This window comes from Notolepis coatsorum (genome assembly GCF_963971535.1).
Source record: "Notolepis coatsorum genome assembly, chromosome: 3".
Taxonomy (NCBI): domain Eukaryota; kingdom Metazoa; phylum Chordata; class Actinopteri; order Aulopiformes; family Paralepididae; genus Notolepis; species Notolepis coatsorum.
This window is the reverse complement of record NC_140167.1, coordinates 182,162,906-182,176,261: the sequence shown is the minus strand read 5'-3', so window position 1 is coordinate 182,176,261 and position 13,356 is coordinate 182,162,906. Positions and strand designations below refer to the sequence as shown.

The 13,356-nt window shown below is 46.6% G+C and overlaps 1 protein-coding gene across 1 annotated transcript; it reads right to left on the bottom strand.

Annotated features, from left to right (window-relative positions):
* Positions 1–576: 576 nt before the first annotated feature.
* On the bottom strand, positions 577–5,251 carry LOC311226090 (ubiquitin-conjugating enzyme E2Q-like protein 1; the record flags this gene model as incomplete). The annotated part of the gene is made up of 2 exons (XM_084311465.1): positions 577–764; positions 4,612–5,251. The coding sequence occupies 2 exons, from the start codon at positions 5,249–5,251 to the stop codon at positions 577–579; spliced, it is 828 nt and encodes a 275-aa protein (XP_084167591.1).
* Positions 5,252–13,356: the final 8,105 nt, after the last annotated feature.

Genomic DNA, 13,356 nt, shown 5'->3' with positions numbered 1-13,356 from the left:
GCCACAGTACTCCCCTGTGGGCGGCGAATAGGTCCTGGTCATGTGCTCCGGAAACTACGTACCTCATCATACCAGCCTTGTATAGTAGTTCTTCCATGGCCGCGACTCCTACTTTGTGAGAGAACAACCGCTTGACATCGCCGACAGCCAGCTGTTGGCCTACCATCAGTTCCTCCAGTTTGGCAATCCACGGAAATGCCCCGTTCTGGAGGGATGGCAATTTCTCCGATACTTCGGTCATATCTGAAGCATTCCAGGGCCTATATTCCAACCCCTGTGGTTTTATTATTACTGGGGCTATGGTGACCGTTTGCTCTCTTGTAGCTGATCTTGTCACTCTTCTCGTTTCGATCCTTTCCAACTCTTTGATGTCTTTCGTTATTTTTTCACTTTCTTCTTCCAAAGCTGCTCGTATGGTTTCGGCCTGTCTCCAGGTTTCGGTGACCGCTTGGTAGCCCTCGGAAACGGCGTCTTTGTCCTCGTTGTAGACCTGTATCCGTTCTTCCAGCTCGCGTTTTTCCTTGACTATTCCCCTGTGTTTTACTCTTTGTTCCTCCAGGGCGTCTTTCAGTCGCATCATCTCGCTGCTTTCTTTGGCGGCTGGGGGGGAGAGTAGTTTGGAGCAGATGTTCTACTTCTTTGTGTCCTCATGGAGGCTCCCCTCGGTTCCTCCTCTTGCTCCTCTTCTTTGTCCTTTTTCTTCCACTCGTCCATTGTGGCGCCCACCGCTGGGTCTTCCTCCAGTTCGTCCTGGTATCTGCCGGCTGAGGGGGGGGGGGAGATAACGATAGGGGGGACCTTTCGTTGGCTCTCTCTGGTGGTAGTCTCCCCTGTCACTGAGGTCTCTGACGGCCAAGAGGGGGAACCTCTCGCTGACTCTCTCTTGCGGTAGTACTCCCTATCGCTGAGGTCGCTACTGTATTGATATTTTCTTGAATCCAGTCCTTTAGCCTGAGTCCTCCCTCCGCCCCCTAGGCGTCCCTGTCCTTCCGCCCAGAGGATCTCCTTCTGTCCGGCAGAGAGCGGTGCAGTCCTCCTTTGTTGCTGCATTTCTTCTAGATATATCTTCGCCGCTCTGGTAGCAGGAGGAGTTCGGGGGCGAGTTGCTCGCTCCCTCCATTCAATCTCCTCTTGCTCGTCTGGTCCAGGCGTTAGGGTGATTGTTGTCACTGCACGTCCCGACTCTGTCTCACGGCCCCTGTCGTTTGTTATATTATAAAGGCTGTTAATTTCTATCACAGGCAGGATAGGGTATATTGGTTCCCTATTCCTGCTATCATACGGTGGGGGTGCTATAGCTACCTCAGTTCTTACCTGTTCTGCTCTCGGTTGGGGTCCTTGGGTGAGCGGGGCTATCTCAGCTGCGCTTTGGGAGGTGACTATTGTCCTGTCAGGGGCCAGGGGAGTGGTCGTGATTGGGGCTATCTCCTCTATCGGCTTGGCCTCCTCACTGACAGTAGAACTGCCCTTTTCCTCACTCTTCCTTCTCTCAGCTTCCCGAGAGAAGAGTTCTAAAGTGGTTATCTCTTGCATGCGTTTTTCCCCTCTTTTCGTCGCTTTACTCCCCTTCCTCCCCTTTTCCTCCACCGTCTTATAAGTCCTAATTAGAGCATGCAGATCTGCTATTATAGCCAAATCAAAAGAGCCCTCAATAGGCCAACGTTTTGCGATGTGTGGCCATCTTTTGTTCCATTTCTTTGATAACCTAGTAATTTTTGCCAAATAATAAGGATTGTCCTGTGTGAAAGGATTATTTTTAGCAATAATTTGTACTGGATTATCCTCCATCCAACCAATTAGGGTAGTCATCTCTTTATTTACTACGGTTTCCATTTTCTTATATGCGTTTCTATTTCTCATTTACCAGAGTTTTAATTCCTATTTTGTTTCCTAGTCTTAAGAAATCTTTTTCTCTGTTTTTTCAAATGGCAGTAGACAAGAAAGTGTTTTTTGTATTCCCTGTCTAAATGTAGGTGTCTATTCTTTTGTTTCCATATTTCAATACTATTCCACCCAGCGGACACTTGTCGAATTCAGACACGTGTCCACTAACACCGTTCTCAAGCATCTCTAGACATCACTCCCTGCACGCCGTGAGGCCCCACCCTCTGTTTTCTGAAGCGTCCATCACAGACTCCCCACAGAGGCCAGGATATACCTCACCACAGGTACAAGGTAGTCAATGCCCAAACACCCCATCCCGTCATCTAGTCTATCACCCCCAGGAAATCCAATGCCCTGCCGAACGATCATGCATAACCGTACAGACTCAGCACCAAACCCCAGGGACCTAATAACTTCCAACACATCCTCCTCTTGTGTACCTACTATGGAAACCAATTTCATTCATACATAACAAACATTACTTTACAATATCCCCAGGCACGTCCCCTATTACCATACCCCTTCGTACACCCCAAACCCACCACCCATTGACCCAAAATGTCCACCATTTCAGATCACAGAATGGTAGCCAGGGCGTACTCCTGGTATCCTGGCACCAACGGAACGCCCACCTCTGCTCGGCTCCCCTTATCATCCACCTCTATCACCATCATCATTGCCATAGCAGGTGCAGCCGAGCAGAGTGACTTCTCTACCGCCGGGCCGGCTGCGCAGAGAGTCCCAATCAGATACCCAAAGCATGCTTTGATCACCGACACACACACGACTAATATCACAAATATCACCACCGCATAGAGTAGGTACTTAACTATCACCCAACCTATATACCCTAGCTGGCCTTGACCCCAATCTTCCCACGATCCCCCCTGAGATTCATGCAGATCCCTTGTAATGTTCTTCAAATGCTCAATTATGTCCGGTATACCCATTTCATCATTCGCGGGCACATATGTACAGCATTCCTGACCAATTAATGCACATAATGATAATAATAATAATAATAATGGATTGGATTTATATAGCGCTCTTCGTGACACCCCAGAGACCCCAGAGCGCTTACAGAGTCCATTATTCGTTCATACACAGTCATACCGGTGGTGGTAAGCTACAATTGCAGCCAGAGCTGCCCTGAGGCAGACTCACGGAAGCGTGGCGAATAATCAACACCTACGGCCCCTCCGACCACCACCAACATTCATTCACATGCATACACATTCATACGACATTCGTACATGTACCCCCCGAAGCTGCCAACAAAAAATCCATAGCTGCCCTAGTCTGCATTTCCATCAGCCTTAATGACCGTATCTCCTCATTCTCCAGGCTAAACCCCTTCGCCGATGTGGCAGCCATGTCCTCAAATACCTTAGCCAAATGATCAATCTCTTTCATATTTGCGTATGTCCCATACGAGGGCAGTACCACCCTGAAAAAACGATCCGCATGAGTCGCAGCCCGCGTCTTCCTAGCCCCAGGGTGCGTCGGCAAGACATCAGTTACCCTCATCGCCGGCACCAAATACCCCATTGCACACCTCCCTTTCCAACCCGCTGGCAACATAGCATACGCATTTTCGCCACAAATCCAATACGTACCCGGGGGAGCCCGTGTAGCTACCTTCGCAGCCCCTAGGCCCACACTGCCCACGCAATTCCCCAACAACCCTACCTCTATCCCTTCCGACTTACCATCCTCACACCTCGTAAATTCCTCCGGCCTAACCGCCACCGGAATAGGCCCAACATCTAACTGAGCCTGCACCGTCTTTCCCCCTAGTGACAGCCCCGTCCCACGATAACCCTCCATCCTCTCCTTTCCTACCCCCTTACACAGGAAAGGCAAATTATACCCCTTCACCACTGAGTTATGACACTCAGTCAACGGGTGTGCCATAAGAGGTAAACCAGCTGCTGCAGATTGTGGCGCTAAGCCGCACACATAACAATCTGTCTTATTCGCACTTTTCGCCACCGCTCTTGTTATCTTTATAAACAAATTTTTGTAAGGTTCCGGCAATGCTCGCTTGTCCACGTCTATATTTATAAGTTCGGGTGTCTGGTCCCAAAAATACAGCATAACCCCTGCCGCACATAACAACCAAACCGTTACCACAGTGCACGTCACTAAAGTGCACCCCGCACGTCTAGACAAACCAGAGCACATCCTCGGACCGGCCTGCCCTCTCCTGCGTTATCTCTGCCTTCCTCCTTCAGCCGCGCGTTTCCTATTTTTCCTGTAACCCCCACAAATAACAAATAACAACACGCCTTTTAACAACACGTCCTCCCACAAACAACACACACAACGTCTCAACCCACCCTCAGCCAAACCACCAATGGGGGGGTGTAGCCGGGCAGGGAAAAGGCATGGACACGCAGGGAAAGGAAATGGAAAATCCTCCCCCGTACAACCCGGGGATGTAAGTTCTCACCTACAAACCCAGGGGCGCTGGAAGGAGGAGGGGCGTAGGAGAGTAATCTAGGGAGCAAGGGAGAAATGACTAGGGAGGGAGAGACTAGGGAGGAAGGACGGGAAGGGAGGAAAGGACGGGAGGAGCCAGGAAGGGAGCTAGGAAAGGAGGAACCAGGAACTAGGAAGGGATCTAGAGGGAGGGGTGGGATGGAGGAAAAGAAATTCTACACGGATGAGGGGGGGAAACTGGAACCAAAACAATACCATTCATACAACAAAAACCATAACTCATGCCTAGTGGGAGGTAGCCTTCCGACTTTGGTGGAGACTTCCAGCCATATTTTTCATGGTTCTTTACCAGGGTCCCAAAGGCGGCCTCCGCCTCCTTCTGGCTGAAAGTTTCCCCACCAGCCTCTTCCACCCTTCTACTAATGCGACCCTGTCCTTTCACGAGGCTTGCGGCAAACTGTCTCATAACGGCCTCCATGGTATAGGCGCTAGACCAACCACGCGGTGTTAACAGCTCCATGCATATGACCCCACCCTCACTCACGTACCCATTCTCCAACCGCGGGGCGAGTACCCGCATGAACGGCGGAGAGAATGGGAAATTGTCAGGGAAAGAGACATTCAGCAATATGAACTCCGTGCCCGTTTCTTTCATGTCTTGCCACAACGGAGAGTCTACGTCTACCTGGTATAACCGAACTTGCCAGTCGAAGAGGTTGTCCTCGACCAGTTCCACCGTGACGAAACTGCCGCCTAGTCGTCGGATCTCCTGGAGCTCCCTCAAAAGCCTCCGCGTCCGGACTTGGTTACAGTGAGGTGCCAGTGGCGGTGCAGAAGGTGCACTGGCTCCCCTCACCTTGGCGATTGCCCTCGCGAATAAGCCTTCTGCTGCAGACTGCTGTCCCTCCTTTGCGCCTTTCACCATCTTTTACTGGTCAAATTAGTCATGCATTAGACAATCTTAACGGTTCGATTCTCTATTCTTCACTTAATGACACTACAGTATGTAATACACATCTCTATTACTATCATTTGTTAGTGTTCTAGCCGATCCTAATGCACATGACCACCATATGGTGCTCTCAGAGAGGGAGAGAGTGAGAGAGAGCGGGCAAGGGCAGAGAAAGAAAGGGAACCTTTAAGGAAAAACTGGGGAGGGGGGCATGGAATGAGGGGGGGTACACTATGGACAAGGAAAGAAGGAGTGAGGGAAGTGATGGAGGGAGAAAGGAAGGAAAGAGAGGGATGTCAAGAGAACGTTTGAGGAAAAAGTGGGGGGTGGGGGTAAACATCACTAAGGTCTAAGAGAGAGGGAGGGAGGGAGGAAAGGAATGAAGGGAGGAATGAAGAAAAGAGAGGGATGTAGGGAGGAAAGAGAGGGAAGGAACATTCAAGGAAAGAGGGGGGGGTTCCGAATGATTTCTCCAGTACCACTACGTATTTTAATTCGTCCGCAGCGTATTCCCTACCACTTTTAATCATCTGAAGGGAAAAGAAAAGAGAGGGGGGGGGTTTAACCCAACGAGAGGGTACAAGGGAGAAAGGGAGGAAGAGAGGGAGGGAGAGAGAGAGGGAAGGAGAGAGAGAGAGAGAGAGAGAGAGGGAGGGATGCCTATTCTTTAATCCCAGCCGAAGAGTGCTGCCGAGTGCTTCCGCGTTTTCCCTGATTGGCCGCGACACGCCCCGCGGCAGGGGTAGAGCGGAGCGGCAGAGCTTGCGGCATTATGTAGCCGTAATCCCTGCTGTTTTTCCATCGACGCTTAGCTCAACTGGTACGCCGCCGTGCTGTGGAGCCTGCGGTGCGGTTGGTCACAAGTTCGAATCACTTCAATTTCTTTTTTTTTCAGACAGGCGGAGCGGAGCGGCAGAGCTTGCGGCATTATGTAGCCGTAATCCCTGCTGTTTTTCCATCGACGCTTAGCTCAACTGGTACACCGCCGTGCTGTGGAGCCTGCGGTGCGGTTGGTCACAAGTTCGAATCACTTCAATTTATTTTTTTTCTTCTTTTTTACGTTTATCATCTCTCGCTATAAACGTGCATTCTTTCGCTGGTTAAGTTTAGGCATTCTTTAGGAGTTGGTTAAGGTTAGGGTTAAGTTAAGGTTAGGGTTAAGGTTAGGCATTATTTCGGAGTTGGTTAAGGTTAGGGTTAAGTTAAGGTTAGGGTTAAGGTTAGGCATTATTTCGGAGTTGGTTAAGGTTAGGGTTAAGTTAAGGTTAGGGTTAAGGTTAGGCATTATTTTGGAGTTGGTTAAGGTTAGGGTTAAGTTAAGGTTAGGGTTAAGGTTAGGCATTCTTTCGGAGTTGGTTAAGGTTAGGGTTAAGGTTAGGCATTATTTCGGAGTTGGTTAAGGTTAGGATTTGTCGCAGAGAATGCCTGTCTGTCTTTTATTTTATTTTTTTTTATATTTTTTTTTTATTATTGCAAAACAAAAATTATTAAAAGTCAGTACTCAACACATAATGCATAATGAAACTAACAGTCAAAGTGGTTAAAATTACATGCAAGTACAGAAACAAGACAAAAAAAAAAGTCTATAATAATATTTTAACCGTATACAGTGTATATCCAGCGAAATTAACAATTATATAAATGCTTATATAGGACATACCCCTAATACCTATTTTCTAAAACCCTACACACATATGCTCCAGCTCGAACCCCCCCCTCCCGGACCCCTCCTTGGATAGTACCTCCATTATCCCTCACTCCTAACCAGACACTACCATTATAAGCTAGCTTTTATTCTCTCCACCACTTCTACCCACATTGACATTTTGGATTCGTTGAGACCCAGAATTCTTGCTGTAGATATTTCTTGATATATCACATCGAGATATGTAAGAGACCAAACTTTCCGGCACATTTTTTCCGGTTGAAACCAGCGTGATGCGATCAGTTTTTTAGCTACTGTGATACCCGATAAGACCAATCTCTTTAGCTGTGGATTTACTGCAAACTCAAAAACATAATTTAAAAGCAATACAGAGGGGTGTACTGGTATATTCCAAGATACGAGTTTTGATAATTGATGGGTCACATCTTTCCAGAATGCCTTAACTGGTGGGCAGTCCCAATACATGTGCATAAATGTCCCTTCGTCTCCATTTGTACATTGGGAGCATTTTGAGTCCTGTTTCAGGCCCATTCTGTTCAGTCTTATAGGAGTCAAGTATGTCCTGTGAATATAGTTAAGATTGATTTGTTGATGGTCCGGGTTCCTTGATGTAAGACGGACATTTGCCCATGCTTCTTGCCAATCAAAGTCACTTTCCAGGTCTGGAATATCCCTCCTCCAGACAGTGTCTAGTTGAAGGGTTTCATACGAGGACGTTAGTAATTGATAATAAAAACCTGATACAAAACCTCCCAATGTTTCTCTTTCATAGAAAAATTTGTGGTATCTGTGGTGTTCAACTGGTATGTGTAATGGAACACCGTGAGACTTCAAACATAGGCGTAACTGTATGTAAAAAAGCCATGTGGACTCGGTGAGGTTAAACTTTGTGCATATTTCTCCATAACTACAGAAGCCCTGGTTATTAAAAATATCCCCTAATGAGTGTATGCCTTGCTCTTCCCATATAGGGAATCTTATAGGACGTTTTCCCATTAAGAGTGCATTGTTATTGAATATGGGAGTGTGATTATGCCATTTTTGAGGGTTAGGATATTTTTTTTGTGTTTCCCGCCATGTTCGGATTGCATGGGTAATTATGGGGCCAAATTTCCGCTCACAGTGCTTGATTGGAAGTTTAGTGTGTGCTATGTCCTTCAGTCTCTGTGGGGCTACTATGTTTTCTTCCAATTCTCTCCAAGATACCAAAGCCTGGGGATCAAACCATATTGTCAATGGTCTTAATGTGAAAGCCTTAAAATATTGTAAAAAATCTGGAACTGCCATGCCACCGTCTGCTTTATTTCTCTGTGCGGTGGATCTTTTTATGCGAGGTGGTTTGTTATTCCAAATAAATTTGTATGTGGAGGAGTGTAATCTTTTCCAGTAGCCCTCTGGAGGGGGTAACGGTAGCATTGAGCTGATGAAGTTGATTCTTGGTAATACATCCATCTTAACTATTGATACCCTTGCCTGTACTGAGTTTTTAAGTTTTGCCCACCTGTCCAGGTCGTCTTTGATTTTGTTCTGTATTTTTGTGTAATTGTGCTTCACCGTTTGTCTTATGGTGGGAAATATTTCCACTCCCAAGCATCTAAAATGTTTTACCATGGGTATCGCACCTGGGAGGGTTGTGTCTTTTTTTGCATGGATGTTAAGTGGAAGGAAAGCCGACTTCGGCCAATTTATTTTAAATCCCGATAAATCACCAAAGTTCTCTATCAACTTGAGTAGATGCGGCAATGTGGTGTTGGGGCTTTGCATGAACAATATTACGTCGTCCGCATATAAACTAATTTTATGTTGTGTGCCCTTGATTACGATTGGTTCTATGTATTGGGATTGTCTTATATATTGTGCTAAAGGCTCTAATGATAGATCGAATAGTCCGGGACTAAGAGGGCAACCCTGTCTGGCTGAGCGTGATACCGGAAAGATTTCGGAGATGAATGTGCCTGTTGTAATCATGGCCGATGGGTCCTTGTACAATACTTTAATCATATCAATGAATCCTTTTCCTAACCCCATCCTTTCTAATACTGCCCATAGAAACGACCATTCCAGCCTGTCAAATGCTTTTTTTCCAGCCTGTCTGTCTTTCTTGACGTGGAGGATGCAGCCTATTTCCGCACTGCCGCTCTCTCGCGCTGCCGCGGTCACATGGGCGTCATGGCCAATCAGAGAAATGCGACGCACTCTTTGGCTGGGATTAATATAGACGCGGGAGGGACGGAGGGAGAGAGCGAGAGAGAGAGGAAGAGAGGGAGGGAGGGGAGAGAGGGAAGGAGAGGGAGAGAGAGGAAGAGAGGGAGGGAGGGGAGAGAGGGAGGGAGGGAGAGAGAGAGAGGAAGAGAGGGAGGGAGGGGAGAGAGGGAAGGAGAGGGAGAGAGAGGAAGAGAGGGAGGGAGGGGAGAGAGGGAGGGAGGGAGAGAGAGAGAGAGGAAGAGAGGGAGGGAGGGGAGAGAGGGAGGGAGAGGGAGAGAGAGGAAGAGTGGGAGGGAGGGGTGAGAGGGAAGGAGAGGGAGAGAGAGGAAGAGAGGGAGAGAGAGGAAGAGAGGGAGGGAGGGGAGAGAGAGAGAGGAAGAGAGGGAGGGAGGGGAGAGAGGGAGGGAGAGAGAGGGAAGAGGGATAAAGAGGAAAACAAAAGAAAAAGAGAGAGGGAAAGAACATAAGAGGCAACATCGCCCTCTGCTGTAATGTTCGAACATCACACCTATTGTACTACAATACCCACAACGTCCTGTAGGAGGCGTCTTCACCATCCTACAACAAGTGCGTCATCATGCAGCAAACCACCACGCGACGTCAAACCGACGTGCTTACTCAATAAGAAACCACAACCCCCAGAATCCTTTTATACCGGAAGTTGCTCTCCGCGCCTCTCTAAGGTCTCGTATCAGCCACCAAGAGTAGCATCACGCGAGACTTCGTCACGGGAGTTGCGTCATGTTTACAAACACGAGGCCTCGTCGCCAGCCACAAAAAAGTAGCATCACGCGAGACTTCGTCACGGGAATTACATTCTGTTTACAAAAATAATCCATTCATTCCTCTCACCCCTAACCATTAATTCAATAAACACACGTTATATCACATCACCACAGTTACTTTCAACCCTTTCATTCAGCAACATTAGCATTGGGTAGCCTTGTTTAGCATGTAGCATCGCTAGATAGCCTTAGCCACTAGCCATGCTTCACCCTCTGTCATTCACAACAGTAGTCGCATTAGCTACATTAGCTTCCAGTATCGCTCTTAGCTTGCAGCTTAGCTTAGCATTTAATAGCCAGCCTAGCTTAGCATTAGCTTACGAGCTTAAACGGCAATCTATTCCATTCACCGCAGCATTATAGCAGTCTGCGACGCCATCGTTATGACGACGTCAACCCATAACAGAACTTTGATCCAATGTATGCGCCATTCTACAGATTATGCAACATAAAAACATTATACATAGGCCGACTCCCAGGTCAATCTTTGTTGACACCGGACATTCAATTGCTAGTTTGACCCCTATAGCCTAACCAGCTGTTAGCTTTCGCCATTTAGCCTAGCTCAGCTTAGAACGACTTCCGGTTCAAAGGCTTTGTTGTCAAAAAATGTGAGAATGCTAGTTTGACCTCAACAGCCAGCCGTTAGCTCAGCCGTTAGCTTTAGCCATTAGCCTAGCTTAGCCATTAGCCTCGCTACTTAACAGTACTCTATATACACATTCTTACCGCTTCTAAGTGCAATTTTTAATCTAAACATCGCCCGTACTATACAAGTAGTCCTAACCATAAGCGCAGTCCAGTTATTCAACTTCAGCAAGTGCTTATTATACTATACCAGGTGTTTGAAAATCGTCTTACCCTTTCAGATACTTCGCTCCATTCCTGCAAAGGGCTCGGCAAAGACAGCACTGTAGGCGCCTATAGTTGGCTTGAATCGAAGTTTGTGGCCAGATTGTGCTCTCAGTATAACCACAAACTTCTCATTCCCCACGTTATCCCTCATCAACGAGCCCAATATTTCTCTTATTTGGACAAAGGCAAATCAGAGCCGGAATGTGTCGGATGTGTCGAACAATTTTTGTATTTGCGACGTCTCACAAAAATCAAATGTCTCGCGCATCGATTTAAAGCAAAATCCTCCTTTTGATAAACTGGCACGAATCCCCTTTTGCCCGGCCGCGCACGATCTGAACCAAATACAGACCATCCTAACCTCTCTTACTGACAGCCATATTATTGCTTGATGGAGGGTTTGCAAACCTATCATGGCACCCTCTTTCCTTCACCAGCCGCCCCAGAGCGCGGGGCTTGGTTTGATGAATGAAACAGAGCCTCATTTTAACCCTTCCATCAGACAAAACGCTACCGCCAGACCCACATCATTCCCTGAATGATATCCCTATCTACACCGCTTACCGGTCCTGGTTGTATCCAGGGCTGGCCTCGCTGCAGATTTGTTACTACCCATTGCTCCATACTGTTCTTCTCAATCGTGCGTCCCTCTAATAACTCCTCCATTAGTGCATCACATTCAGACAGTAATCGCACGGCCGAGACCAGATCAATTGTGTGAGACTTGGTCTCTGATCTCTGCCGCAGTCGACACCATCTTTCTGTAAAACACAATCATTCTGTCATCCCCAACCCCATTCGGAAGCTGCTCGATTCCAACCAAATCTAAACACCCCATCACCCCTTTGAACTCACCGTCAAATTCGCAGTTGCTTCTCGGCTGGATGGTGAAGAAAACCGTCGCCGCTTGTAGATGAGAGTCTTTGAGGTCCAGTTGAGTGTCCTTGTCTGGTTCGGTTCGAATATACAGCCCGGGAATCACGGCACCACTTAACGTGTCTGTCTTTAATTGTAGTACGTATAGCTACTAGATCGTTCTTCTCTGGTGTATAGTGGAGTAGCCTTCTACTCTGCGCTGCAAAACACGTTGTTCATTCAATCGATTGGTCCGTTTTGAAATAAGTTGGAGTCGAGACAGGCGCGTCGGGTTCAAACAGAACTCTCTCTGTGTTTGAATGAAAACCACAGCTTAATCATCAGTCTTTACAGCAGAAATTACTTCTATTCTAAATCATCTCTTTTCTCGAACTGTTCGGTGGAAGATTCTCCCGGGATCAAGTCTTCTCGGCGTCTCTCTCTGCGTCTCCGTCTGTCCGTCCCATTCAGCTCCACCTGTATTTAAGAACTGAAAACCACATCCCTGTTCCTGCTACGTCATGTGACGTCGACGCAGGGACATGGCTTCTCTGATTGGCTGAATTACTTATAGATGGTAGCCATTGTGGTCTACGTCATCCTGTTCTTGAGAAATCGCCTTACAAGGTGACCCGAGCCAAGATCTTTCTGTAACGGGGCAGGCCTATTTTCTATCCGCGGTTCTCCATCAAATCACTTGTCTTATGGAATGCATTGTTTTATAAGGATTTACATGCCTAGATTACTTTCTGTTTAGTAAACTAGAGTAATTCCATTCTTTCTCCCGATTTCTATAGCCTTGTATATATCTTTTAACCTGTTTTATTGATCTGATCAACTTAGTTATCCTCTATAAGTTAACTTGGTAGTTCTAGCTTTTGTTTATACCTGTTTTTTCCATTAGTCATACATTCTAACCAATTTCTAATGTGATTCTATCATTATGTCGCCTAATTTAACTCTTAATCGATCACTATATGTTTTGTTTAGTTTCAACCTGAGCTGATTTAGTCTTTAGATTGTTTTTCTATTGGGCAGAATATTCCTGATAATATTCTGTCTCTATTATAACTATTAGATTACTTTTAACCCTAGTTTATCTCTGTCTCAAAGCAGCCAGAGTCTCTACTGAGTTTACTGTTTGTCCAAATTTAGGCAATTACTTAAAAAAAAATTCTGTGGCCAGGAGGCAACCAGGTGCCTTGTCCTTGGACGCTGGACCCAATAAAGATTGAAATAGATGATTTGCTCAAGCCTAACAGTGGGTCTTTGGAGTGGCCTGTTGGTTTTCTAGATAGAGTAAACAGAAACTCTTCCTGCTAACTCCATCCAGCCTTCAGGCGCCATATTATGGCCTAAAGTTATTTACAGTGGGCCTACTCAATCACACTCCGTTGTGTGAGGGAAGGTTTTAGTCCATAGCCATTTGTTCAACTGTTTAACTTACTGCAGCCAGAACCTGCTGTTATCTAAATGACCATTGTGGCCTCCTATAGAAGAAATGTGAAGGGGGAGGGTTGTACAACTATGTCCTTTGGTGTCCTTCTCCTTTGCCAGAGACAGCTAGATTATTTGATTTGTCCTGTAGAATTGTAAACTGGGAATTTTGATTTAAACAATTTACCACAGAGGTTTCCTAACTTTCTAAATAACGATAAAGATTTTGTCAAATTAATTAACGAACAGTTGGACTGGTATTTTTTTTTTTTTAT